The sequence below is a fragment of the Oncorhynchus tshawytscha genome, linkage group LG25 (genome assembly GCF_018296145.1).
Source record: "Oncorhynchus tshawytscha isolate Ot180627B linkage group LG25, Otsh_v2.0, whole genome shotgun sequence".
NCBI lineage: Eukaryota > Metazoa > Chordata > Actinopteri > Salmoniformes > Salmonidae > Oncorhynchus > Oncorhynchus tshawytscha.
The window spans coordinates 36,424,794-36,450,829 of record NC_056453.1 but is presented as its reverse complement, the minus strand read 5'-3'; the positions used below and the strand labels follow the sequence as shown (position 1 = coordinate 36,450,829).

At 43.8% G+C, this 26,036-nt stretch overlaps 1 protein-coding gene across 4 annotated transcripts in view; it reads left to right on the top strand.

Annotated features, from left to right (window-relative positions):
• The first annotated feature begins 1,271 nt into the window (after nucleotides 1-1,271).
• The window catches only part of LOC112236150 (caskin-2-like), a 101,721-nt gene continuing 76,956 nt past the window's right edge, over nucleotides 1,272-26,036 (top strand). The window contains exons 1-3 of one of the 4 annotated variants that reach the window (XM_042306289.1): nucleotides 1,275-1,472; nucleotides 1,548-1,681; nucleotides 5,421-5,944. In XM_042306289.1, the coding sequence (XP_042162223.1) occupies nucleotides 5,851-5,944 (94 nt within the window). In that variant the 5' untranslated portion in view covers nucleotides 1,275-1,472; nucleotides 1,548-1,681; nucleotides 5,421-5,850. Of the gene's footprint in view, nucleotides 1,682-5,405; nucleotides 5,945-26,036 lie in introns of all 4 variants that reach the window. The other 3 variants (XM_042306292.1, XM_042306291.1, XM_042306290.1) reach the window with 3 other exon arrangements.

Sequence of the window (26,036 nt, the reverse complement as noted above, 5' to 3'; positions counted from 1 at the left end):
AATAGTAAAAATCAAGAAATACCCTTGAATGAGTAGGTGTATATACTTTTGACGATAGTGTATATATATATATATATATATATGCAATTTTTTTTCAGTCAGATAAACACTCCAAAACAGCCTACCTGACTGTTTGTAGGCGTCCGCATGGTCCTAATGCACACTGTTGCCTTGTTTTGTATCACATTCCAATGATTAAACTGGGGGTGGGACAAAAATTATATTTCAGAATGTGGGTGGGGACATGTCCACCCGGTACCCAGTGAAAACTACTCACTGAAGATGCATTGTGTGGTTCTCATGAAGTGTCAGTTCACAATATGAAATGATCTTCTTGTCTTTTCTCTCAAGCAGGTGCATATGGCTTCAGCACCTTGGACTACAAGTACTCAAACTACTACTACGACAAACAGCACTCACCAATTTTGTATTTGTCGTCAATCATGATTATATAAAGGAGATGAAAACATGGAAGAAGTTCCATGACAAAAAATGTATCAAACTGTACATTGGAAAGGGAATATCATCCTTAGGCTTTTATCATTCACTGTACATTTTTAATCGCTGCATTTTCATTGTACATAGATGTTACAGATAAAAACCAATGTATCCTCAGATGACTCAAAACTCTAAGTAATTTCCGTGTTGAATTCACTGTGAGTTGTTCAGAAAGAGTGCAATGAGCCAAGGAGATAGGAGGCATTGTAACACTCACTCCCACTCATGTTTGAGTTTGCTACCTAGACAGAACATTCTTTGAGTGATGCAAGATTGTGTTAAAATTGCAAAGAATGGTTAACATTTTTAAATTCTTGAATTAATCTGTTTCTGATAGTTTATTCGCTCTGTAAGAGAAGCTATACATGATTCATTGTTTAAACAAGACTAAAATACATGTCTTTCATTGTCGTACTTTTGAAAGCACACTGCAGCGGTCCATTTGATTTGAGTGCAACGGGTGTGTTACTTACGATACCCCGTTTTACCAGCAGGTGTCACTAAAACCTAACAACTTCGAACTGTGGACCGTTTTATTTATGTTTCCTCGACCACATACACAAACTCCGTTCAAAATCCTATCAGAGCAATTTAATGCCACTTGGATTGCGCTGCTTTTGAATATTTCTACATGGTAAACCCGACCTAAAACCATGTCTTGTCTATTATGGACATCTCCAATAAATTATAACTTTAGCCTAACTACTGATACAGAGTCAGGTATTTGTTCACTCCCCTAATGATTAAGAATAGTATGGGAGCATGGTCATCTGATCCTGGATCTGTGTTTTAATTCGCGATGAAGTTCTCCAGAGTTTTGATGCGTGTGGAGGCGGAGCCGCGCGCTTTGCTCTAGGTCGCAGAGGGATTTGGAGAAAGATATGTCCTCCTAGCGCAGGGACAAGTCCGGCGATTTATCCTTCAGGAATGGTCTGTCTGGCGAGGATGACAGGATTTTATTTACTGGAAGCAAAGTAAGATTTAACTGAATAATGTCAGTTTGACTTTCAATAATTTATCTAAACGTTTTCTGGATTATGTGCTGCCAGTAGCAGCATAACTTCTTCATACAGGCAGATTCCATTGAGTCTACAAGCACCTGACTCGCTGAGCACTACACCCTGGCTTCAACCCTTCACCAGTCCAAGGTCAAGGACCGGATAACATCTGTCAACATTTTCTGGTGAGTTAGTATTTCCCTCTTCGTTCGTTTATTATTGAGTGGTCTTGCAAGACCACAAATCAAAAAGCACTTGATTGGGTGAAACGTCCGGGGGATCCGGAGGAGAGATTTGAAAGCCACTGATCTGTTTGTGTTTCAAGGTAGATGGGTACACCTGCTTGTCAATAGTAGCCTATATAGCTGGCTGTATCAGGTTTGTTTTAAGGCCAGTTTATTTCCCTAACTACAGGGACGCAATCTAGCTAGCACCACTGTTTAGTTACAAATGTTTCTACATGTGCCTCCCTCATGGACAGCTGCTGATTAAACTATGATGTGACGTTGTGACACCCTCTAAACCAAGGTTTCTTAAACTCCCGTTTTGTTTTTAGTCCTAGCACTACACAGCTGATTCAAATGTCCAACTCATCATCAAGCTTTGATGATTTGAATCAGCTGTGTAGTGCTAGGGAGAAAAACAAAACGTGCAGGGGGGGGGGGTGTCGAGTTTGGGAAACTGTGTGTATTGGGCTTGGTGTCAATCAATAGTCATTTGCTAGCTGGCAAGCAAGGTGCCTGACCTGTTTTAAATTAGTGGCTCATCATGTCACAAATGAATGGCATTAAGCTACAACTAGCTGATCGGGCACTACATCTCTGTGCTAGAGGCGTCAATACAGACCCTGGTTTGATTCCAGGCTGTATCACAACCGGCCGTGATTGGGAGTCCCATAGGGCAGCGCACAATTGACCCATCGTCGTTAGTGTTTGGCCAGGGTAGGCTGTCATTGTAAATAAGAATTTGTTCTTATCTGACTTGCCTAGTTAAAAAGTAATGAGATCATATAGCCTAACTTCTGAATGGAGTAAACATGGTTTCATGACTGCTTCCTTACATGATGCCATCTCCCTTCACTTAAGTGTAGCCTAAAATAGCATGATATTATCATCAAAGCTGATGTGATCTGATGTGTACAATAACCTATCACAGTGTTGTATAGGCTAGATGTAGTTAGTCCCACAACCTGATGGTAAACAGAAGCCCTGCTGTAGACAGACAGACACCAATAACAGCTCCTCCTTCTAACACGTTGTTGTGCCAGACATCATTATGTCCCAGCACAAGCTTTCAGAAGAATGGGGGAAAAATGTAATTGAATGGGATAGAGTAAAATAGAAAGAATATATTATTGTCCTTGTGAAGGAAAATTATTTGCCAAGTCTATAGCACATTGAGTAATTTTGCACGCCCAATTTTTCAGTTTTTGATTTGTTAAAAAAGTTTGAAATATCCAATAAATGTCGTTCCACTTCATGATTGTGTCCCACTTGTTGTTGATTCTTCACAAAAAATACAGTTTTATATCTTTATGTTTGAAGCCTGAAATGTGGCAAAAGGTCGCAAAGTTCAAGGGGGCCGAATACTTTCGCAAGGCACTGTATATACAGGGTGTTACGGTACAGAGTCAATGTGGAGGCTATATACAGGGGGTACTGGTACCGTCGTGTTTTTGTGAGACGCAGAGTAGGTGAACATATGATCTCCGCATGTGTGGTTCCGACCATGAAGCATGGAGGAGGAGGTGTGATGTTGTGGGTGTGCTTTGCTGGTGACACTGATTTATTTAGAATTCAAGGCACACTTTACCAGCATGGATACCACAGCATTCTGCAGTGTGGGGTTATCATTTGTTTTTCAACAGGACAATGACCCAACACACCTCCAGGTTATGTAAGGGCTATTTTACCAAGACAGAGAGTGATGGAGTGCTGCATCAGATGACCTGGCCTCCACAATCCCCCGACCTCAACCCAATTGAGATGGTTTGGGATGAGTCGGACCGCAGAGTGAAGGAAAAGCAGCCGACAAGTGCTCAGCATACGTGGGATCTCCTTCAAGATGGTTGGAAAAGCATTCCAGGTGAAGCTGGTTGAGAGAATACCCTGAGTGTGCAAAGCTGCCATCAAGGAAAAGGGTGGCAATTTGAAGAAACTAAAATGTAAAATATATTTTGATTTGTTTAACACTTTTTGTTACCACATGTTTCCATATGTGTTATTTCATAGTTGGTCATCGCACAAACCAGATGTGATGGCGTATCGCTGCAGAATGCTGTGGTAGCCATGCTGGTTAAGTGTGCTTTGAATTCTAAATAAATCAGTGTCCCCAGCAAAACACCCCCACAACATCACACCTCCTCCTCCATGCTTCATGGTCGGAACCACACATGCGGAGATCATATGTTCACCTAGTCTGCGTCTCACAGAGACACGGCGGTTGGAACCAAAAATATCATATTTGGACTCATCAGACCAAAGGACAGCTTTCCACCGGTCTAATGTCCATTGCTCGTGTTTCTTGGCCCAAGCAAGTCTCTTCTTATTGGTGTCCTTTAGTAGTGGTTTCTTTGCTGCAATTTGACCATGAAGGCCTGATTCATGCAGTCTCCTCTGAACAGTTGTTTTTGAGATGTCTGTTACTTACTAGCATTTATTTGGGCTGCAATTTGAGGCTGGTAATTCTAATGAACTTATCCTCTGCATCAGAGGTAACTCTGGGTCATCCTTTCCTGTGGCGGTTCTCATGAGAGCCAGTTTCATCATAGTCCTTAATGGTTTTTGCGACTGCACTTGAAGAAACTTTCAAAGTTCTTGAAATGTTCCGTATTGACTGACCTTCATGTCTTAAAGTAATGATGGACTGTTGTTTCTCTTTGCTTATTTGAGCTGTTCTTGACATAATATGGACTTAGCCCTATTTGGAAAAAGACCATCTTCTGTATACCACCCCTACCTTGTCACTACACTGATTGGCTCAAAGGCATTAAGAAGGAAAGAAATTCCACAAATTATTTAACAAGGCACACCTGTTAATTGAAATGCATTCCAGGTGTCTACCTCATGAAGCTGGTTGAGAGAATGCCAAGAGTATGCAAAGCTGTCAGGGCAAAGTGTGGCTACTTTGAAACAAAAACATTATTTTTTTGGTTACTACATGATTCCATTTGTGTTATTTCATAGTTTTGACGTCTTCACTAGTATTCTACAATGTAGAAAATAGTACAAATAAAATAAAAACCCTGGAATGAGTAGGTGTGTCCAAATGTATGACTGGAACTATATATATATATATATATATATATATATATATATATATATAAAATAATACTTTTTAAAATGTTTTTTTTACCTTTCGCCTGGATATTTTTTATCCCCTTAGTGCTGCTGCATGGCTTTGTCCTCTGTGATGTAGCATTTAGGGAATGGGATTAAGATGCAGTCACTTCTGCCTTCTACTCTGCGTTCCTAATGTCACCCTATTCCCTATGTTACGTACTACCTTAGGAGAATTGGCAATTGGAGTTCCAGACAGCTCCTAGGGAAGAAAAAAAAACAGTTGAGGGGAAAGTGGGAGGAGTAAAGGAGATGTATTCAGGCATGGAATGATCCTCAGGTAACCATGGTGGAAGGGCTTCCTGAGTGAAATAATGGTTTTAGAATGACACCATCTTTAATTAGGTTGTAGTAACAACCTGTAATAACACACTTATACCAATAGAATATTTAGAGGGGATTTCATCCTTGATAAAGTCATTTTTGTTTATCATTTACATTGCTGTATACTTGGAATGTACTAGTACTAACCTAGCAGTGCATTGGCTCCACACTGAGCTTTGCAAGTTGTTTCATTGAATAGTAGTAAATTCCCAGCTCGTGAAGGCATGTCTCTGTTTTCTAATGGCAGGTTCTACTGTTCCAGGTTGGCGGACACAGAGGAGAACCTGAAACACACCCAGCCCTGAGGACAAGTAGACTACGCGACACACCCTGCCCTGAGGACAACTCCAGAAATACTACATTTTAATTTAGACCAGGACAGACAACAACCAGGCCCCACACACAAACACACTCTGGAAACCAAACGACCTGGTGGTGCTGGTGCCTAGCCTCACCCAGTTAATAACAATGGTCTGGTCCGTTCCAATCTGATTGACACAGACTGACTGTCTGGCTGGTTTGGGTGTTTTGTGACGCTCCTCTATACGTTCATCATCATTGTATCTGAATTTGAAGAGCTGAAGGACTCAACATGCACCTGACTGTGTGAAGTTGAGCCCTCGACTGCCAAGGACCGCTTAGACTACTGACCTCGTAAGGGCCGTGTGTGGTCGCTTGTGTGGTGGTCGATCATGGGTAAGGAGCAGGACCTCCTGGTGGCAGTGAAGAGTGGAGACATCCTCCTGGCCCAAAAACTCCTGGCCAAGGTCACATACAACAAAACCAGTGAGTACCTCGACACACACACTTACCTGCTTCCCCGTTTAATTCCTGATGCTGCCTGTGTTCGTTTTCAGAGCATGTGTATCTGTTGGCTTGATGTAATGTACAGCAGAGGATAGTATGGGAGAGTGAAACAGAGATTGCCTGTCCCTTATTCGAGTGATACTATTCTCTGTATCAAGGGAAACTTTTTCAACATGGCAGTATCAGGTTCAATCATCCACCACAACCAGTGATCCATTTAACGGTCAGACAATTTGAAGTTAATTGGCGTCAAACCCCACAACAACATGACTTAGTCTCCAAAAACAAGACGCTGGTACTAGGGCTGTGATGGTCATGGAATTTGGGATGATATTAATTGGCTGGCAATGTGACCGTAATAACCGTTCGGGGGGGCATAACCTCTCCTCTGCTCTGCTCTGCCATAGAAATGGAATGAATAGAATGGGCATCCCCATTCAAGTCAACAATGTCATATTGGGTGGACTGGAGACCATTGCGAGTGTACCCATAGGAGCAAAGCAGGAGGTAAAAATGCTAAAATATGCTCTATGATTTGTTCATTCAACTCAACTGGCATTACAAAAAGTTCATTCCATTGCACGAGCCACATCACTTAACATCATTTGAATGAACATTCTACGTTACCATAGAAATGATTGCATCACAATACAAGGCAGCCATTGCTAGTGTACGTATGAGGTTCCAATTTCATTCTGTTTCTATGTGTGCTGCTGCTGCATTGTGGGGGGTGTTGCCTAGGCAACTGAAGACTAGTTTGCTGTTTCAGCAAGTAGCAACAATGTTTCGTCACGTTGTTAAGAGTCCATGTTACCGCAGAAACAGACTCAAACCGCACGAATGCCCGGCTGTTCGTTCCACACAATTTTATAATTTTTTTTGTATTTTTTATTTTCATTACGGTGTTCATCCATAATCATTGGTTGCACGGTTATATAGTAGTTGTGCCAGCCTTAGCTGGTACAGTACAATACATGTCTCAAATGCCACCCTATTCCCTATATATTGCACTACTTTGGACCCTGGTCAAAAGTCCCCTGGTCAAAAGTAGTGTACTGTATAGTGAATATGATGGCATTTGGGATGCACCCTCAGTGTGGGTTTTGAGCTTCAGTGTTACTTATTTGTATAGATTCCTGTCAAACAGAGCACAAGATTAGCCTAGCGTATCATTGTTGCTAATGACAGTATTCTCCTTAAACCTTCCCTCTCTCTGTGAAACTTCTTTGTTGCTGTTATCTGCCTGTGCTGTGCTTTCATCATGGCTGCTCTGCTCGGTGGCAGGCTCAGAGGAACAAGGGCTGCTCTGCTCGGTGGCAGGCTCAGAGGAACAAGGACTGCTCTGCTCGGTGGCAGGCTCAGAGGAACAAGGGCTGCTCTGCTCGGTGGCAGGCTCAGAGGAACATGGGCTGCTCTGCTCGGTGGCAGGCTCAGAGGAACAAGGGCTGCTCTGCTCTGTGGCAGGCTCAGAGGAACAAGGGCTGCTCTGCTCGGTGGCAGGCTCAGAGGAACAAGGGCTGCTCTGCTCGGTGGCAGGCTCAGAGGAACAAGGGCTGCTCTGCTCGGTGGCAGGCTCAGAGGAACAAGGGCTGCTCTGCTCGGTGGCAGGCTCAGAGGAACATGGGCTGCTCTGCTCGGTGGCAGGCTCAGAGGAACATGGGCTGCTCTGCTCGGTGACAGGCTCAGAGGAACAAGGGCTGCTCTGCTCGGTGGCAGGCTCAGAGGAACATGGGCTGCTCTGCTCGGTGACAGGCTCAGAGGAACAAGGGCTGCTCTGCTCGGTGGCAGGCTCAGAGGAACAAGGGCTGCTCTGCTCGGTGGCAGGCTCAGAGGAACAAGGGCTGCTCTGCTCGGTGACAGGCTCAGAGGAACATGGGCTGCTCTGCTCGGTGACAGGCTCAGAGGAACAAGGGCTGCTCTGCTCGGTGGCAGGCTCAGAGGAACAAGGGCTGCTCTGCTCGGTGGCAGGCACAGAGGAACATGGGCTGCTCTGCTCGGTGGCAGGCTCAGAGGAACATGGGCTGCTCTGCTCGGTGGCAGGCTCAGAGGAACAAGGGCTGCTCTGCTCGGTGACAGGCTCAGAGGAACAAGGGCTGCTCTGCTCGGTGACAGGCTCAGAGGAACAAGGGCTGCTCTGCTCGGTGGCAGGCACAGAGGAACAAGGGCTGCTCTGCTCGGTGACAGGCTCAGAGGAACAAGGGCTGCTCTGCTCGGTGGCAGGCTCAGAGGAACAAGGGCTGCTCTGCTCGGTGACAGGCTCAGAGGAACAAGGGCTGCTCTGCTCGGTGACAGGCTCAGAGGAACAAGGGCTGCTCTGCTCGGTGACAGGCTCAGAGGAACATGGGCTGCTCTGCTCGGTGACAGGCTCAGAGGAACAAGGGCTGCTCTGCTCGGTGGCAGGCTCAGAGGAACAAGGGCCTGGCAGAGACGCATGGGGTTAGCGTTATCCCTACACATCATGGCTGCTCTGCTAATGCCTTTCAACAGGCAAACACTTATGGGCTAAATGTTTCTAAGCTCGGGAAAAATAAATTATAGGCCTAGCTGTTGCATTAATTTCTTCATTTGCTGCGTGATTTTATTTTGTTTCACCAACTTTCTGGATGTAACTCTACCCTGAATGGGAAAAATAGGCTTCTTTCTGGTGCTTTGCAATGCTTGCTTACGTTCCCTTCCCAACGATGCAGAATATTAAATAATAATAGTAACACGAGGAATAAAATACACATGGTGGAGCTTTATACAGGGAATACCAGATCCATGTACAAGGTATTTGAGGTCCTACATGAAGGCAGGGTGAACTGACTAGACATCAGGATAGATAATAATAATAAGGTATTTGAGGTAGATATGTACATGAAGGCAGGGTGAACTGACTAGGCCTGGAGATGCTAACAGTGTTTGCTAATTTAGTTACTGTGAGACCGACAGTCTTTTACATGACAATAACCGGCTGACAAAATGTCATGACTGCCCCAGCCCTAGGCACGCACACAACTGTCTCAAGGCTTAAAAATCCTTCTTTAACTTGTCTCCTCCCCTCCATTGACACTGAATGAAGTGGATTTAAAAGATGACATCAATAAGGAATCATGGCTTTCACCTTGATTCACCTAGTTATTCTATGTCATGGAAAGAGCAGGTGTTCCTAATGTTTTGTATAGTCTAGTGTGTGCGTAGTTGAGTCAGTGCAGATACTTCCAGTACCATTTAATTGACTATTTAGCAGCCTGACTATTTAGCACTCTTATGGCTTGGGGGTAGAAGCTGTCTCGGAGCCTGTTGGTCCAACAGCTGATGCTCTGGTACCATTTGCCAGATAGAACTACAGTGAACAGACTATGGCTTGGGTGCCTGGAGTCTGGCAAAACCTCGGGCCTTCCTCTGACACTGCCTGATATAGAGGTCTTGGATGGTAGGGATGCTTGATACTGGTGTTGGAGTGGAGGGTGGCTACACCGTTGTGGGTGAACAGTGATTACAGGAGGGGACTAAGTACACACCCCTGAGGGGCCCCCGTGTTGAGGGTCAGCGTGGCGGAGGTGTTGTTGCCTACCCTTAACACCTGGGGGCGGCTCCTCAGGAAGTCAGCATCCATTTGCAGAGGGAGGGGTTCAGTCCCAGGGTCCTTCGCTTAGTGATGAGCTTCAGCACTATGGTGTCAATGAACAGCATTCTTACGTAGGTGTTCCTTTGTCCAGGTGGAAATGGACAGTGTGGAGTGCAATAGAGATTGTGTCATTTGTTGGGGTGGTATGCTAATTGGAGTGGGTCTGGGCTGATGGTGTTGTGAGCCATGACCAGACTTTCAAAGTATTTCATTGCTACAGATGTGAGTGCTACAGGGCGTTCTTGGGCAGAGGGACTATTGTTAGTGAGAGGTTGAAAATGTCAGTAAAAAAAAACTTGCCAGCTGGTCAGCACATACTATGAGTAGGCGTCCTGGTAATCCGGCCTTGTCAATGTTAACCTGTCTACACTACGGGACAGAAATAACATTAGGGAGGTCAGAGACCTGGCAGTGTGGTGCCAATACAACAATCTCTCCCTCAACGTCAGCAGTACAAAGTAGCTGATTGTGGACTACAGGAAACAGAGGCCCGCGCACTCCCCCATTCACATTGACGAGGCTGTAGTGGAGAGGGTCCAGAGCTTCAAGGTCCTCTGTGTCCACATAACTAAAAGCCAATTTATGCTTGATCCGAAAAATGTGGTTGGAGGCTTCGTATGCGGAGCATGTAGAGGCATCGCTGTGCACATCACAAATGTTGTGACAATGCGGAGGGCTCCATATAGATCCGCATTGACATGATTGGTTGACGGGAGGTCCTGTATAAACACAAATCTCACTTCCTTCACAACAGCTCTGCTCTGCTCCAAGAAGCGCAAAAAGTATGTTTGCTCTGACAACACCTCTTCCCCCTCAGGAAGTTGAAAAGATTTGGCATGGGCAGAACCTCAAACGTTCTACAGCTGCAGCATTGAGAGCATATTGACTGGCTGCATCACCGCTTGGTATGGCAACTGCTTGGCATCCAACCATAAGGCCCTACAGAGGGTAGTGCGTACGGCCCAGTACATCACTACGGCTGAGCTCCCTGCCATCCAGGACCTCCACACCAGGCGGTGGCCGAGGAAGGCCCTAAAACATTGTCAAAGACTCCAGCCACCCAAGTCATGGACTGTTCTCTCTGCTACTGCACGGCAAGCGGTACCGGAGTGCCAGGTCTGAGACCAAGTGGCTCCTGAACAGCTCCTAACCTCAAGCCATAAGACGGCTGAACAGATCAGCATAAGACTACCTGTACTATTTCCCTTTGTTTTTTGTTGTTGTCGTTGTTGCACTGGCTCTATTTACACTAACTTGACACTCACCTACTACACTCCAACACACACCTACACACACACACACACTACACACACATACTATACTGACACTCCAACACACACCTACACACACACACACACACACACACACTATACTGACACAACACACACCTACACACACACACACATACTATACTGACACTCCACACACACACCTACTACTGACACAACACACACACACACACACACACACACACACACACATACTACACTCCACACACACCCACACACACACACACACATACTATACTGACACTCCAACACACACACACACACACACACACACACACACACACACATACTACTGACACAACACACACACACACACATACACACATACATACTATAACACACACCTACACACACACACACACACACACACACATACTATACTGACACTCCAACACACACCTACACACACACACACACACACACACACACACACACACACACACACACACACACATATACTATACTGACACTCCAACACACTATACTGACACTCCAACACACACCTACACACACACACACACCCACACACACACACATACTATACTGACACTCCAACACACACACTCCAACACACACACTACACACACACACACACACACACATACATACTGACACTGACACAACACACACCACACACACACACACACACACACATACTATACTGACACTCCAACACACACCTACACACACACACACACACACACACACACACAACACACTATACTGACACTCCAACACACACACACACACACACACACACACACATACTATATACTGACACTCCAACACACACCCACACACACACACACACACACACATACTATACTGACACTAACACACACCTACACACACACACACACACATACCAACACACACACACACACACACACACACACACACACACACACACACACACACACACACACATACACACATACTATACTGACACTCCAACACACACACACACACACACACACACACACACACACACACACACACATACTATACTGACACTCCAACACACACACACACACACACACACATATACTATACTGACACTCCAACACACACCTACACACACACACATACTATACTGACACTCCAACACACACCCACACACACACACACACATACTATACTGACACTCCAACACACACACACACACACACACACACACACACACACACACACACACTATACTGACACTCCAACACACACACACACACACACACTGACACTCCAACACACACACACACACACACACACACATATATTACATTGACACTCCAACACACACTTTTAACACTCTCCACATACGCTGCTGCTACTCTGTTTATCTATCCTGATTGCCTCGTCACTTTTATCCCTACCTACAATAGTACATATTACCGTAGACCTTTTATGTGTGTGTGTATTGTTAGATACTACCTTTGGAGCTAGGAACACAAGCATTTTGCTACACACATAATAACATAGGATAAATATGTGTATGCAACCGATTTGAATTACCTCAACCCCTATTGTTTTCCTTCTTACTTTTACAACACTGCATGGCTCCTAAGTAAGTATTTCACGGTAAAGTCCACACCTGTTGTATTCTGAGAAATGTGAAAAATAATATTTTATTTGACCTAGGAGGCTATCTGTTGTACAGTCTGTTCTAGAAGCTTAGTGATCCCTTCCCAATCAACATTGTTTGATACACACACATACAGTACCAGTCAGAAGTTTAGATACACCTACTCGTTTATTTTACTATTTTCTACATTGTAGAACAATATCGAAGACACCAAACTATGAAATAACACATATGGTAACCAAAAAAATGTAGTAACCCAAAAAAGTGTTAAACAAATCTAAATATATTTGAGATTCTTCAAAGTAGCCACCCTTTGCCTTCATGACAGCTTTGCACACCCTCCCTGTCATCACCATTGACCCTAGTAGAGGGGTTGAGGATGTGGTCAATGTAAGGTCGTTCATCAGTGCAGAGGTGTTGTAAGACAGCTGTCCCTGTCCTGATTAGTGGCTACTGAAGTTGAATTGTATGCTGCTGGAAGTGGTGTTGGAGGGCCAGTAGGAGGTACTCTTTCCTCTCGTCTAAAAAAATAAAACATATCCCAATGCCCCAGGGCAGTGATTGGGGAACCTGCCCTGTGTAGGGTGCAGTCTTTCGGGTGGGACGTTAAATGGGTGTCCTGACTCTCTGACGTCATTAAAGATCCCATGGCACTTATTGTAAGAGTAGGGGTGTTAACCCTGGTGTCCTGGCTAAATTCCCAATCTGGCCCTCAAACCATCACGGTCACCTAATAATCCCCAGTTTACAATTGGCTCATTCATCTCCCTCCTCTCCCCTATAACTATTCCCCAGGTCGTTGCTGCAAATGAGAACGTGTTCTCAGTCAACTTAGCTGGTAAAATAACGGATAAATAAATAAAGGTTAACACTTTTTGTTTTGTCTTGGCTAGCTATTATTTTGAAAAATTTATCTGGACACAGTACCACTTTTTTTTGTTGTTTCACATGGCTCTTTTGAGAACATAATTTGAGGAGTGGCTTGAAGCGTGAGAGGAATGGGAGGTGGAGGAATACAGCAGTGCTGAGGCTTGTAGTGAGGACGACTGGCTACTATTCTGAACTTTGTGTGGTGATCTTTCTGGCGCCCAGAGCTGCTGAGGCATCGCCTAAGAGGGTGTTACACAGAGTGGAAGAGGAGAAGTCCAGAGGCTGTGAGACTCGGGCTGGTTCCCAGACTTGCCCTCCTACAAGATCATTAGCAGACTCCATCGCCACCATGATTCTCTACATCTTCGGAGGATGCAGCTTTTTAAAAAAAATTTTTTTTTTGCTCTTGAGCTTTGAGATTCTATGAAAAACGCTGTAGAATTGTCATCATTACTTTAGCCAGGCAGATGGAGAGAGACCACCAGAGCACTGACTGGACTCAGGGCTGGAGGAAGGGGTCAGAGGTCACGGGGTTAGAGGAGGATCAAGGAGAGGGTCATGGGGTCAGAATGGTCAACAGGAAAGACATAGGGCTCTGACGGGGATGTGACATCATATAATTTTGGATGACAGTAATTGACCAGCCAAATGACCGTGGTCTTTGTAATTGCTGTTCCTTACTGCATGTGCTGCCATAGAAATATAATGAGTAGAACATGTGTCCCCATTCAAGTCTTTAAAACGTATTTATTAACCGTAACATGTAAAACATAAACATAACAACCAGAGGGATTTCACAAAGAAATTAGAAAAAAATCTAACTAATCCACATTATATCAATTCAAATACAGACATATAGCAAATACATTTAGTTTTGTATACGTTTTAAAGACACTAAATAGTTTTCCAAATCAGATTTTTTTAAATGAAGGGGCTTTATCTTCATAAAATTCGGATTTGTGTATGAAAAATGTTCCTAATAAAATAGAGATTTAGGACATACTCACATTCAATTGTGGAATCGGTGTAGTAAAATAATATGTCAAACGTAGATATTTCAATGGTTGTATGCAATTTGAGGCCAAGATATAGTTTTACATCAGTCCAGAACACTTCACTATATAAACAATGACAGAATAAGTGTTCAATAGATTCCATTTCTAGTTCACAAAAACTGCATTCACTGGTAACATCAGGTATATATTTAGAAATCATGCTACTACACGGATAGAATCTATGGATAATCTTAAAGATCTCCTTTACTTTATTGGTCACCATGAATTTGTGTGCAGTGAGCCAAGCGGCAGGGTAGCCTAGTGGTTAGAGCGTTGGACTAGTAACCGGAAGGTTGCAACAAGGTACAAATCTGTCGTTTTGCCCCTGAACAGGTAGTTAACCCACTGTTCCTAGGCCGTCATTGAAAATAAGAAATTGTTCTTAACTGACTTGCCTAGTTAAATAAAGGTAAAATAAAATTTAAAAAGCACGTGGCCACTTTACATCAAACGATGAAGCCCAACAAAATATTGCAGAGGGAATAGACTTCCTGTTGAAAATATCCTATAATGAACAATTGTTGAATTTCATATCTAGTAGACCAATGCCATTCACCTGGATATCGCTTACAATCGGAGATGTTCCGAAATATGCATTATTCTAAAGTAAAGTTTTTATCCCACTAGGTATAGCTTTAATAACCATGTCATATTCCTTGCTTGAAACCTCAAAGTAGTATCTTTCCATAAAGTCTCTCCGTGTAAATAGATTCCCACTAATATTAACTAATTGGCTGACAAGGACAATGTTTTTCGAGAACTGTTTATGGTTAAATAACATCTCGTTTCTAATAAGTAATAAATAAATGTAATATCGACCCATTGTTCCATATAAAACATTTACGAGGTGAAAAGTTGTGTTTATACAACAAATCTCAGCACATTAATGCCTGCTTGTGAGTCGCCGCCAGTTTCACAGGAAGTTTACCCACAATAGATGGACATTGTAGTAAAAAATTAAGCCCTTCGAACTTCTGAAAAACAAAATGAGGTATAATATTCCAGAAACTGAGGATGTTTTATGTACCTTTTAATCCAGTTGACCTTTTGATATCTGGTTGAAGAGAGTGAAATCTAAGACATTTAGACCGAACCCTGTTGGTGATAACATCTCTTTTTATCTTATGTGGCTTGTTTTTCCATATGAAGTTGTACAAAAGCCTATCTAAGGCACAGCAAGTGGATTTGGGAATGTCAATAGATAGGATGCACGAGATAGCCCCTCAGCTTTAGATAAAAGCACCCATCCTTGAGGACTTAAATCCCTCCTTAACCATGAGGAATTTTTGGGGGACAGATTCAGTTACAGGGTTCAAATTAAGATCATTCACAGCCTTAAGATTTTTGGTGATCTTTACACCGAGGTAGGTTACAGTATCTTTTTCACAATATGCTGGATTGACAGCTCCTTTCAAAACAAATATCTCACAATTGGAAATATTTAATGCCAATCCTGAGATTTTGGAGAACTGCTTCCTGATACCCAATGCTAATCTAGCTTGTGACACTTTTTTTTTTTTTTTTTTAAAGTGAGGTGGCATCCACCAGTTGGGATATCTGATCTCTCTGGAATGGAATGGAATGACTTCAAATGGACTTTTATGAACTAATGAGCTTTGAATTTGAGATACTAACAAAAATAAAAAAGGTGAAATTGGACAACCTTGTCGTATTCCTTTGTAAATGTTAAACCTTGAGGATGTTCCATGAAAGAGTTTGATACAGCTATTGCCACCATTATACAGAGTTCTAATAGCGTCAACAAAAAAACGATAACATTTCAAATGCTTAAGGCAATCAAAGATAAAATTGTGACTTACTGTATCAAATGCTTTCTGAAAATCCAAAAATAGGATAACAGGGAAGTCATCCAATAGATCACAATACTCAACCAAGTCTAACACCAGCCTCAGATTATTAGATATATGGCGCCCTTTCATAAACCCTGATTGACATTCATCAATCAGATCATTCAAGCAAGACTTTAACCTTTTTGCAAAGATTAAGGCTATAATTTTGTAGTCGTTATTTAGGAGTGCGATTGGACGCCAATTATCAATATTTAAGAGATCCTTGTGTGGTTTAGGTATAAGAGTAATAACCCCTTGCTTCAGAGAGGCAGGTAGTTCTCCTTTCTTTGTAGCCTCCTTAAAGGTTAATCGATCACAACCTGGAGATTTTGTTATTTTTTAACTGAGCAACCCCGTACTGGATGTCCATAATGGATAAATCTTGACAACAAGACCAATTTTTGAATTCTTCACTAACCAAATTAACATTCTCTATAGAATCAAGGAGATCCTTAGTCACTCAAATTGTTATCTAAGGAGTAAAGATTCTCATAAAACTTAATGGTAAAGTCTGATATCAACTCTCTATCCTCAGTGCTAACCCCATTAATCTTACATTTCCGAAGTGTGTGGAGTTCCCCTCTTTTCCAAATTAAACAAGTATCTACTGTTCTTTCTGCCTTTTTCAAGCCATTGTTTTCTGGATCTTATGAAAGCTCCTCTAGCCTTTTCCTCATGCAATGTATCTAGTTGATTCTGTAAATCATTCAATTTAGCTTTCTCATTAGGATCAAGATACTCAATCTCTGTGATATTCGTAATTGTCTTAGAGAGTTCCGCTACCTCACATCTCCTTCTTAAAGCAAGCCGATTTCCATAAGGAATACAGGCTGAGCGGATTTTACATTTCAGCATTTCCCAATATTTCCCATATTCTGCATTAGATGTAGCTAAACTCCAGTAAACAGAAATTAGATTCTTAATCACATTTTTTAAATCATCATGCAATAACAATGAGTTATTTAATTTCCAATAACCACCAGAGTATTTCTTACCATCATTACGGCACATTTTTACAGTCAACCATATGACTTTATGATCCGTCAGGACTGCAGGCAGTGTTTTTACTTCTACAGTGTTGAGCTCAAGACTAGAGGTTATCACCCACAAATCAATTCTTGATTGTAAAGAACGATCTCTATTACTCCATGTGTATTGTTTCTCTCCAGGGTTTTTAACTCTCCATATGTCAATTAAGTCCAGACTTTGGCAGAAATTCACCAACTTGTTCACACCAATGTTAGGCCTATGGGGCAATCTAGTCTCATTAGAATAAACCATATTAAAATCTCCATCAAATATAATCTGACTGGATGGATATTTTCTCAGAAGACTTTTAAGAATTTCTTCAATTTCCTCTAGAAGTAAGTTATTTGGAGGACTAGAACAGTATCCATATACATTACACAACACAAATAGTCTGTCCATGTGGTTGATGACCGCTACTAGGCAATGTCCATTGGTGTCCATTTGAGTAAACAAATATGTCCCTTTGAAATTGTGTGCTAAAATTGCAACCCCAGCTGAATGATTAGTCCCGTGGGCCAAATAAATGACATTGCCCCACTGACTTTTCTAATAATTATAGTCCTCTTTGCATGAATGTGTTTCCTGAACGAATACAAGATCCACGTTGCAGTCCTTACAACAACAAAACAAGCTTTTCTCTTCAACATGTTTCGTAACCCCTGGCATTGATTGACATAAATTTCAAGTCCATATCTATAGAATAGAAAGAAAAATCCTATGCAATCTCAACTCTACCCTCTCTATAGCTTCCTATATGTATTAACAGAAGTCTAAGCCCAAACAGCAAACAATTCATCACCATTGAAATTATTGCATCACAATGCCGGACAGCCATTGCGAGTGTACCCATTAGTTTACCAGTCAAATTGCCAGGGTGCTCCTGCATTGTGGGGGTGTTTGCTAGGCAACCAAAGCATAGTTTGCTACAATACCCTGCTTGTTCCAGCAAGGAGAAACAAAGTTTCATCATGTTGTCAAGAGTCCATGTTACCGCAGAAACGGACTCAACAGCACAGCTGTCCCGTCTTCAGTCAGCAGTTCGCCCCCCCAAACGGTTCTGACATTTTATATTCATCTATAACCGTCAGTTACACGGTAATAGGGTAACTGTGGCAGCCCTAGCAAGACGGTTGTGCTGAAGGCCTGGAACTCTGAATAGATAAGAAATGCGTAGACCAGGTCAGCTGCAGAGAGAAGATCAAAGTAAGGGTTGGTGAGGAAGTACAGTCTAGTGGATTGGGGTGCAAACCCATTACACAAGGGACGAGGGCCAGGTAACAGAAAGGGTCCCAAAGAAGGTCCAACAATGCAAGCACAAGAGAATTGTTGTGGAGGTGGCTGATCCATCATAGTGAATAGACAGAAATCATCATCATCATCATCATCATCATGGTGATAGACACTGTTACGGCTTTCTTCCGTCGAAGGAGAGTCGGACCAAAATGCAGCGTGGTAGTTACTCATGTTCTTTAATGGAAATGAACGATACATGAAATAACATAAATCTACAAAACAACAAAACGGACTGTGAAAACCTATACAGCCTATCTTGTGACAACAAACACAGAGACAGGAACAATCACCCACAAACCCACAGTGAAACCCGGGCTACCTAAATATGGTTCCCAATCAGAAACAACGAGAATCACCTGACTCTGATTGAGAACCGCCTCAGGCAGCCATAGACTATGCTAGACACCCCTACTCAGCCACAATCCCAATACCTACTAAAACCCCAATACAAAAACACAACACAAAATAAACCCATGTCACACCCTGGCCTGACCAAATAAATATATAAACACAAAATACTAAGATCAGGGCGTGACAGACACAAACCTCTATACTACACTGAACAAAAATATGAACGCAACATTCAACAATTTCCCATGAACACGTAATAGTCAAATTATAGTGTAAAAACAGGTAATCTGGTTCAACTGTTTTTGGCCATTTTCTGGTGGTGTCGAGCATAACACATCAACGCTGTTACCCATAGACAGTCTAGAAATGTTTTAGTACACAGAACAAAAATTATAAACGTAACATGCAACAATTTCTGTGATTTTACTGAGTTACAGTTCATATAATTGGGGCGGCAGTGTAGCCTAGTGGTTAGAGCATTGGACTAGTAACCGAAAGGTTGCAAGTTCAAATCCCCGAGCTGACAAGGTACAAAATCTGTTGTTCTGCCCTTGAACAGGCAGTTAACCCACTGTTCCTAGGCCGTCATTGAAAATAAGAATTTGTTCTTAACTGACTTGCCTAGTAAAATAAAGGTAAAAAATAAAGAAATAAAGAAATCAGTCATTTGAAATATGCCTCATGCAGCTCTGTCGCATAGAGTTGCTGTTGATTGTTTCCTGTGGAATGTTGTCCCACTCTTCAATAGCTGTGCGAAGTTGCTGGATATTGGTGGGAACTGGACCACGCTGTCGTACACATTCATCCAGAGCATTCCAAACATGCTCAATGGGTGACATGTCTAGTGAGTGTGCAGGCCATGGTAGAACTGGGACATTTTCAGATTCCTCGAATTGTGTGCAGATCTTTGCGACATGGGGCCATACATTATCATACTGAAAGATGAGGTGATGGCGGAGGATGAATGGCACCACAATGGATCTCTTCAAAGTAGCTCTGTGCATTCAAATTGTCATCGATTTAGGATGCTATTGTGTTCAATTGTACGTAGCTTAGGCCTGCCTGCCCATACAATAACCCCACTGCCACCATTCGGCACTCTGTTCACAATGCTGAAATCACAGCAAACCGCTCGCCCACACTACTCCATACACGCCATCTGCCCAGTACAGTTGAACCCGGGATTCTTCCGTGAAGAGCACACATCTCCAGTGTGCCAGTGGCCATCGAAGGTGAGCATTTGCCCACTGAAGTCGGTTACGACGCCAAACTGCAGTCAGGTCAAAACCCTGGTGAGGACGACGAGCACGCAGATGAGCTTCCCTGAGACGGTTTCTGTACAAATTCTTCAGTTATTACGGACAGACTTCTCCCCATCGTGGCTACTGATGTATCAATATGTTTTGAACATGACAGTTTACAATCCAGGGTTACTCCAAGCATTCTGAAACTAACTGCAGCTCTTTAAGTGTTGCAGTCATTTCAGTTGCTGTAGTAGCTGACGTGTATAGTGTTGAGCCATCCGCATACATAGACACACTGGTAAGGTGCCTAAACAGCTACCCTGGGGAATTCCTGATTATGTTTGAGAGACTTCTATTAAAGAATACCCTCTGTGTTCTGTTAGACAAGTAACTCTTTATCCACATTATAGCAGGGGGTGTAAAAAGCCATAACACAAGTTTTTCCAGCAGCAGATTATGAACGATAATTACAAAAGCTGCACTGAAATCTAACAAGACAGCCCCACAATTTTTATTTTTTTATTTTTTTTATTTCACCTTTATTTAACCAGGTAGGCTAGTTGAGAACAAGTTCTCATTTGCAACTGCGACCTGGCCAAGATAAAGCATAGAAGTGTGAGCAGACAGAGTTACACATGGAATAAACAATTAACAAGTCAATAACACAGTAGAAAACAAAGGGGGGAGTCTATATACAATGTGTGCAAAAGGCATGAGGAGGTAGGTGAATAATTACAATTTTGCAGATTAACACTGGAGTGATAAATGATCAGATGGTCATGTACAGGTAGAGATATTGGTGTGCAAAAGAGCAGAAAAGTAAATAAAAACAGTATGGGGATGAGGTAGGTGAAAATGGGTGGGCTATTTACCAATAGACTATGTACAGCTGCAGCGATCGGTTAGCTGCTCAGATAGCTGATGTTTGAAGTTGGTGAGGGAGATAAAAGTCTCCAACTTCAGCGATTTTTGCAATTCGTTCCAGTCACAGGCAGCAGAGTACTGGAACGAAAGGCGGCCAAATGAGGTGTTGGCTTTAGGGATGATCAGTGAGATACACCTGCTGGAGCGCGTGCTACGGATGGGTGTTGCCATCGTGACCAGTGAACTGAGATAAGGCGGAGCTTTACCTAGCATGGACTTGTAGATGACCTGGAGCCAGTGGGTCTGGCGACGAATATGTAACGAGGGCCAGCCGACTAGAGCATACAAGTCGCAGTGGTGGGTGGTATAAGGTGCTTTAGTGACAAAACGGATGGCACTGTGATAAACTGCATCCAGTTTGCTGAGTAGAGTGTTGGAAGCCATTTTGTAGATGACATCGCCGAAGTCGAGGATCGGTAGGATAGTCAGTTTTACTAGGGTAAGCTTGGCGGCGTGAGTGAAGGAGGCTTTGTTGCGGAATAGAAAGCCGACTCTTGATTTGATTTTCGATTGGAGATGTTTGATATGAGTCTGGAAGGAGAGTTTGCAGTCTAGCCAGACACCTAGGTACTTATAGATGTCCACATATTCAAGATCGGAACCATCCAGGGTGGTGATGCTAGTCGGGCATGCGGGTGCAGGCAGCGATCGGTTGAAAAGCATGCATTTGGTTTTACTAGCGTTTAAGAGCAGTTGGAGGCCACGGAAGGAGTGTTGTATGGCATTGAAGCTTGTTTGGAGGTTAGATAGCACAGTGTCCAATGACGGGCCGAAAGTATATAGAATGGTGTCGTCTGCGTAGAGGTGGATCAGGGAATCGCCCACAGCAAGAGCAACATCATTGATATATACAGAGAAAAGAGTCGGCCCGAGAATTGAACCCTGTGGCACCCCCATAGAGACTGCCAGAGGACCGGACAGCATGCCCTCCGATTTGACACACTGAACTCTGTCTGCAAAGTAATTTGTGAACCAGGCAAGGCAGTCATCCGAAAAACCGAGGCTACTGAGTCTGCCGATAAGAATATGGTGATTGACAGAGTCGAAAGCCTTGGCAAGGTCAATGAAGACTGCTGCACAGTACTGTCTTTTATCGATGGCGGTTATGATATCGTTTAGTACCTTGAGTGTGGCTGAGGTGCACCCGTGACCGGCTCGGAAACCAGATTGCACAGCGGAGAAGGTACGGTGGGATTCGAGATGGTCAGTGACCTGTTTGTTGACTTGGCTTTCGAAGACCTTAGATAGGCAGGGCAGGATGGATATAGGTCTGTAACAGTTTGGGTCCAGCGTGTCTCCCCCTTTGAAGAGGGGGATGACTGCGGCAGCTTTCCAATCCTTGGGGATCTCAGACGATATGAAAGAGAGGTTGAACAGGCTGGTAATAGGGGTTGCGACAATGGCGGCGGATAGTTTCAGAAATAGGGGGTCCAGATTGTCAAGCCCAGCTGATTTGTACGGGTCCAGGTTTTGCAGCTCTTTCAGAACATCTGCTATCTGGATTTGGGTAAAGGAGAACCTGGAGAGGCTTGGGCGAGGAGCTGCCGGGGGCGGAGCTGTTGGCCGAGGTTGGAGTAGCCAGGCGGAAGGCATGGCCAGCCGTTGAGAAATGCTTATTGAAGTTTTCGATAATCATGGATTTATCGGTGGTGACCGTGTTACCTAGCCTCAGTGCAGTGGGCAGCTGGGAGGAGGTGCTCTTGTTCTCCATGGACTTCACAGTGTCCCAGAACTTTTGGAGTTGGAGCTACAGGATGCAAACTTCTGCCTGAAGAAGCTGGCCTTAGCTTTCCTGACTGACTGCGTGTATTGGTTCCGGACTTCCCTGAACAGTTGCATATCACGGGGACTATTCGATGCTATTGCTGTCCGCCACAGGATGTTTTTGTGCTGGTCGAGGGCAGTCAGGTCTGGGGTGAACCAAGGACTGTATCTGTTCTTAGTTCTGCATTTTTTGAACGGAGCATGCTTATCTAAAATGGTGAGGAAGTTACTTTTAAAGAATGACCAGGCATCCTCAACTGACGGGATGAGGTCAATGTCCTTCCAGGATACCCGGGCCAGGTCGATTAGAAAGGCCTGCTCACAGAAGTGTTTTAGGGAGCGTTTGACAGTGATGAGGGGTGGTCGTTTGACTGCGGCTCCGTAGCGGATACAGGCAATGAGGCAGTGATCGCTGAGATCCTGGTTGAAGACAGCGGAGGTGTATTTGGAGGTGTATTTGGAGGGCCACTTGGTCAGGATGACGTCTATGAGGGTGCCCTTGTTTACAGAGTTAGGGTTGTACCTGGTGGGTTCCTTGATGATTTGTGTGAGATTGAGGGCATCTAGCTAAGATTGTAGGACTGGCGGGGTGTTAAGCATATCCCAGTTTAGGTCACCTAACAGAACAAACTCTGAGGCTAGATGGGGGCGATCAATTCACAAATGGTGTCCAGGGCACAGCTGGGAGCTGAGGGGGTCGGTAGCAGGCGGCAACAGTGAGAGACTTATTTCTGGAGAGAGTAATTTTCAAAATTAGTAGTTCGAACTGTTTGGGTATGGACCTGGAAAGTATGACATTACTTTGCAGGCTATCTCTGCAGTAGACTGCAACTCCTCCCTTTGGCAGTTCTATCTTGACGGAAGATGTTATAGTTGGGTATGGAAATCTCTGAATTTTTGGTGGCCTTCCTGAGCCAGGATTCGGACACAGCAAGGACATCAGGGTTAGCAGAGTGGCTAGAGCAGTGAGTAAAACAAACTTAGGGAGGAGGCTTCTGATGTTGACATGCATGAAACCAAGGCTTTTTCGATCACAGAAGTCAACAAATGAGGGTGCCTGGGGACATGCAGGGCCTGGGTTTACCTCCACATCACCCGCGGAACAGAGAAGGAGTAGTATGAGGGTGCGGCTAAAGGCTATCAAAACTGGTCGCCTAGAGCGTTGGGGACAGAGAATGAGAGGAGCAGGTTTCTGGGCATGGTAGAATATATTCAGGGCATAATGCGCAGACAGGGGTATGGTGGGGTGCGGGTACAGCGGAGGTAAGCCCAGGCACTGGGTGATGATGAGAGAGGTTGTATCTCTGGACATGCTGGTTGTAATGGGTGAGGTCACCGCATGTGTGGGAGGTGGGACAAAGGAGTTATCAGGGGTATGAAGAGTAGAACTAGGGGCTCCATTGTGAACTAGAACAATGATAACTAACCTGAGCAACAGTATACAAGGCATATTGACATTTGAGAGAGACATACAGCGAGGCATACAGTAATCACAGGTGTTGAATTGGGAAAGCTAGCTAAAACAGTAGGTGAGACAACAGCTAATCAGCTAGCACAACAACAGCAGGTAAAATGTCGTTGACTAGGCAACGGGGCCGACAGATAAAACATAAGCAGAATGGAGTACCGTGATTAATGGACAGTCCAGAGTGCATCAGCTATGTAGCCAAGAGATCAGTGTCCAGGGGGCAGCGGTGGATGGGGCAGGGAAGCTGGACTGGCGAGTGTTATCCAGGTTGAAAAAAAAAGTTAACAATGACTAAATAGCTTGTAGCTAGTTAGCTGGTTAGCTTCTGGAGGTTCTTGAGTGTGTTCTAAAAATTAAAAATAATAGCGATTCCGTATCACATTGGGTGAGGCAGGTTTCCGGAAAGGTATAAACAGATTAAAAATCAAGAAGAGATAGAAAGTAAATATGGGTCCGGTGAGTGTTTGGGACGCGGCGATTCAGACGGTTAGCAGGCCTGTGCTAACAAGCTAACAGTTCGTAGGCCCGGGCTAAACAAGGTAGCAGTTAGCGGACCGGGGCTAGACAAGCTAGCAGTTAGCAGGCCGAGTTTAGCAAGCAGGGAGATAGCGAGGGCTAGAGAGTTGGCCTTTGGGGGACGTCGCGATGGGGTGAGTCTGTTTATTCCTCTTCATGCGGTGACATCGATAGACCGGTCGTGGGCCCGGGTATTGTAGCCCAGGAGTATGCTACGGTGGTAGTACAGGTGCGCTGGCCGGGCTAGCTTCACGCTAAGTGGGTGGAAGCGCTAGCCAGGAGTAATCATCCGGGGTTGCGGTTTAGCTAGATAGCTAGTTGTGAAGATCCAGCTGAAAAATGTTCCGTTTGCGGTGGGAATCCGGGGATGAATCAGGGGATGAAAAATAAATAGGTCCGTTATGCTCTGGTTAGAGTCGCGTTGTTCGAACTGGCGAGAGCTTTCCGAGCTAAAGGTTAGCTTAGCTGATGACCGGTTAGCTGAAGACCGCTAGCATAGCTGGTGGTTAGCTGGCTAGCTTCAGTTGAGGGGTTCCGGTTCCGAAGTAAATATAAATACTTCAGGAAAAATAGCTACATTGGGTGAAGCGGGTTGCAGGAGAGTATTTGGAAGCTTAGGTTTAGCAAAATGTTTTTAAAGAGATATGCGAAGAAAAATATGTAAAAAACGAAAAAGAAACGATATATACAAGGGACACGACGCGACAGGACGACTTACTGCTACGCCATCTTGGGAACCAATCAATTTATCATCTATTTCTCTCAGCCATTCATCAAGTCATTTGTGTAAGTGCTGTGCTTGTTGAGTATCCTTCCCTATAAGCATGCTGAAAGACTGCTGTCAATTTGTTTACTGTAAATAGCATTGTATCTGGTCAAACACCATTTTCTTCCCGAAGTAAGGCCATTCTACAGCCAATGTTTGTCTATGGAGATTGCATGACTGTGGGCTCGATTGTATACACCTGTCAGCAACGGGTGTGGCTGAAATAGCTGAATCCACTCATTTGAATGGGTCTCCACATACTTCTGTGTGTGTGTGTGTGTGTGTGTATAGTGTATTTCTGTAGCCCCAGGGACTGTAGATGCTTATCCAGGCTTGCCTGTACTTGCCCTATAACATTTCTCATGTTGTCTGCTTGATACGGCTGAGGAAAGACGAAGAGAGAACCTTGTCTGTAGGAGTGGTGTACAGTGATTTTGGTATTGTTTGTGCATGTATGGATGTT